The 4,054-nt window shown below is 36.3% G+C and overlaps 1 protein-coding gene across 1 annotated transcript; it reads left to right on the top strand.

The window, feature by feature from the left end:
* The first annotated feature begins 1,803 nt into the window (after positions 1–1,803).
* Positions 1,804–3,712, top strand: LOC21396675 (aquaporin NIP6-1). The gene is made up of 5 exons (XM_024162890.1): positions 1,804–2,025; positions 2,564–2,788; positions 2,887–3,084; positions 3,217–3,278; positions 3,499–3,712. The coding sequence occupies exons 1-5, from the start codon at positions 1,945–1,947 to the stop codon at positions 3,689–3,691; spliced, it is 759 nt and encodes a 252-aa protein (XP_024018658.1). The 5' UTR covers positions 1,804–1,944; the 3' UTR covers positions 3,692–3,712.
* The last annotated feature ends 342 nt before the right edge of the window (positions 3,713–4,054 follow it).

Raw genomic sequence — 4,054 nt, 5'->3', positions numbered from 1 at the left:
CTCAGCAATATATTAGCATGCACCGAGTACTTGCGCTGTTGTAGAATGCATAATAGCAAACATAAACGAAAAATCAAAGGGAAAAAAAAATAATAGAACACAAGATTTACGTGGTTCGGCGAATTTTCCTACATCGTCTACGGTTGAAGAACTAATAATCCACTAACTAAACACTTTGAATATTTCAAACCTCAACTGATCATCGAAACTTCTTTCTATATATACACGTATCATAAAAGACCTTTCTCCAATCGTTGATAAATCGAAAACTACACAAACCTAAACACGCCTAAATTTCCAAACCTAAAACTCGTGAAACGAGCTAAAGCAGTATAAGGTAACGACATTGACGTTTAATGGTAACTACTGCGGGGACACAAGAAAAGCTTCGTTAGGTAACACAAAAACGTGCGTTTACTGATATGATTTTAGGACAATTTGAAAATGTTGCTAATCAAGTTCAAACTGTTTAATATATAGCGAGACTGAAATGTCAGTTCAAAGTTGATCAATTTCCAAATGGTGTCAAACTTTTGTCAAGCGTATTCATTAGATGTATTACTATTGTAAGACACCTTTTGACTATCTTTGGTTTCATTATAGTAAAAGTTCTAATTATGATTGGTCTGATGAAGAAACAAGGTACACAATAAATATAAAAACCTTCCAAAAAAAAAAAAAAAAAGAACACCCCGAACAGACAACCCACTTACTAGAGATAATATGAGTTATGGCTCTAATTTCATGTGAGAGTTATAGAAATTTTTACCGACCACGCAATTCACATATAGAATAAAGACCATAAATTTATAGTTATGATTTTGTTTCAGAACTGAAAAGAACCTCGTAGCGTTTCACCTCCAGGTTTATTGCTTCTTATACGTCACACTGACACAGTACACGATCTTCAATTTCAAGTGGCAGTGGCCTTAACTCAATAATTGGACCGAAGTCATCGCTCGATCAACTTCAAAAGATTTTTTTTTTTCTTCTTAATTTCTCTCTCTTTTTCTTTTTCTAATATATATCACCAAGTGGCAAATGGCTGGAAAAGCCGTGTTGAAAATTGCTTTACTTGGTCATGACTTTAAGTTGACAAACAAATTAAAAATGAGGACATTCTTATATACATATGTAGCTAGCTAGGAAAATCATACTATTGTTTCTGGATGATTCTTCCATTCTCTATGCCAATGACTCTTTTTTTTTTTTTTTTTTTTTTTCATGCATAATTAATTTAAAATAAAGTTCCCTCCTTATTGGAAGGTAACTCACTATTCTTTGAAATTTTTTAATTCAAAAGGCAAAGCCACGATGAAAAGGCATGACATGTGTGTGTGTATTTCCTTCCTTTTTCTCATGTGACATGTCCAAACAGTGTAATTGGGTAAAACAAATGTCTAAATGCAAAATATTTGTCAACTTAAATGCCCCACTCTCCACTACAACCAATAGTACTACTATTACTATACAGATCCCACCTTCTATTCCCATCTCTCCGTGGCATATATTGTTGCAACCACTATCTCCTATACTTTTATCTCAACTTCTTGTAGGACTTATATGCACTCATCATCTGTATGTCAACCCTACATTCTAATTAGCACTATAAATACCAGAGATCTCAAACTACACTCTTCAAAATAAATAACCACTGATGAGTAGCTTGCTAGCTAGTTTCTTTTGCTCGTTTTTATTTATTTATTATTATTCACTTTTTTTTTGGTTTTTTTTTTTAAAAAAAAAAAAAAGGAAGAGAGGAGTTTAATAATGGATAACAATGAGAAAGTTACAAATTATGCAACTAGAAGTGGAACTACTCCTGCAATACCTAGTGTAGGTGGTGGTGTTGGGTTCAGGCAAGAGCGGAGTACTAGTGCGAACGGCAGCAAGAAATCGGCACAGCTTCTCCAGAGCATCAACTGCTTTGGCCTTGAATTGGCCATGCAGGAAGAAGGAGCATTCCACAAAGCTGACTCTCGCTCTTCACGCCCATCTCCTCTTGCAGTTTCACTTGCAAGAAAGGTATGTGTATTATTGGAGATATATATATATACACACACACATACATATTATGCTACATGTATATATGTAATATGAATATATTGCATGCATGGATTCCATATAATATATTAATTCATTTTCCAAACTGCTAACTTCCTGTGTATTAATGATATGAGGAGTTTTGTGACAAGACATATGAATAAATGAGGATTTCGGAGATGTCGGTTTTTTATTTTAATTAGACATATTTTTTATGCGGACACAATTTTTTTTTTAATTCAATTAGTGTATATATTAATATGACGTTCAAAAAATCCACCTCTACTAATTCCTGCCACAAAATATTGGCCTATTTATAGACTAAAAGGGAATATTTATTAGATGTACACTAATTAATGTGACAATCAACAAATTAGGTCAAAATCAGACTGACCCATATACGCATGCTTTAATTTTATCCCATGTAGCTGACCACGTTTCAAATAGAAGAGTACTATAGTACTAACCGGCTTCTTTTCATGATATGATGCTGATTGTTTCATGTGGCAAATATGATCAGGTGGGAGCTGAATTCATAGGCCCTCTACTTCTCATATTTTTGGCGGCAGCCATAGCCATTATGAACCCAAACACAAGAGAGCCCACCCCCCTCACCGTCGTCGCCGTCGCCACTGGCCTTGTCGTCATGATAATCATCTTCTCGACCGGCCACATATCCGGAGCCCATCTTAACCCTGCAGTCACCATCGCCTTCGCTGCCCTAAAGCACTTCCCATGGAAACACGTAATATTATACATATAGTTGGCCCTAGCTGTTGCATGCACTTGTAACATATTATAGCTCTTTCCTTGGACTGACAGTATTTTCACAATTTTTCACAGGTGCCAGTATACATCGGAGCACAGGTGTCGGCATCTCTCTGCGCTTCATTCGCATTGAAGGGCGTTTTCCATCCCGTAACCGGATCAGGAGGTGTCACAGTTCCTTCAGTGGCTTATGGCCAAGCTTTTGCTTTGGAGTTCATTGTCACCTTTGTTCTAATGTTTGTCACTACTGCCGTCGCCACCGACACAAGAGCGGTAAGATCATAATATATATATACATATATATATATATATATTTGAGGATTAGAAATAAGAAAATCCCTAAAATAAAGTCTTAAAAAATAATTAACTAAAGTTTGACCAAACTTTTTGACCTCATATATACAGGTTGGAGAGTTGGCGGGAATCGTTGTTGGAGCAACTGTGATGCTCAACAATTTTGTTGCAGGGTTTGTTGATCGGAACTTCAACATTCCTTTGATCACAATCTGCTCCTTCTGATCATCTGGCTTTCTGAATAATTTAGTATATACATACACACACACAGACACATATATATATACAAAATTCATAGCATATGCATGCATACACATATATACTCAACGATCGATCGATATGACAAACATAATATGCATGGATTGGTTTAAGTTTAATTGCAAATGAAGAAAGAACGGGAGCTTCAATGAACCCTGTGAGGACTCTAGGGCCAGCTGTGGCTGCAAACAACTTTAAAGCGATATGGATATATCTCACTGCTCCGATCCTCGGAGCACTTTGCGGGGCGGCAGCTTACACCGCCGTCAAGCTTCCAGAGGAAGACGGTGACAATGAGGATAAGCCGTCAAGGACGAGAAGCTTCTGAAGTACTTTAGAACTTATGAAACAATACACCATACTGTTTTTTGATCCTGCACGCAGATCAAACGAGATCCCAGATGATGAAGATAAATTGGAACTATATAATAATTGTTTAGTACCAATCTAGTTTATTGCCTTGTAATTAGAGCTAGCTAGGTTATGGGCAAACTGGCTAGCTACTCCTTGAATCATATATAATTATCACTTGTCACGTTTTCCATGAATGTCTAGCCTACGTGTTTTGTAATAATATTTTCTACTTGCTTGTCTGATTAGTATTTGGACGTTATGCATGCATATTGCTAAGCCATAGGTCAGTCTGTAAGCAAAACTTGAGAATTAAGTAATGATGTTTTATGCTCTTCCG

Source organism: Morus notabilis, unplaced genomic scaffold (assembly GCF_000414095.1).
Source record: "Morus notabilis unplaced genomic scaffold, ASM41409v2 Scaffold410, whole genome shotgun sequence".
Classification (NCBI taxonomy): Eukaryota; Viridiplantae; Streptophyta; class Magnoliopsida; order Rosales; family Moraceae; genus Morus; species Morus notabilis.
This window is presented reverse-complemented; position numbering and strand designations above follow the sequence as displayed.

Coding starts and splice junctions, on each gene's coding strand:
- LOC21396675 (XM_024162890.1), top strand. CDS start 1,945: ATGCAGGAAGAAGGAGCATTCCACAAAGCTGACTCTCGCTCTTCACGC. Junction 2,026..2,563: donor CAGTTTCACTTGCAAGAAAG/GTATGTGTATTA, acceptor AAATATGATCAG/GTGGGAGCTGAATTCATAGG. Junction 2,789..2,886: donor AGCACTTCCCATGGAAACAC/GTAATATTATAC, acceptor AATTTTTCACAG/GTGCCAGTATACATCGGAGC.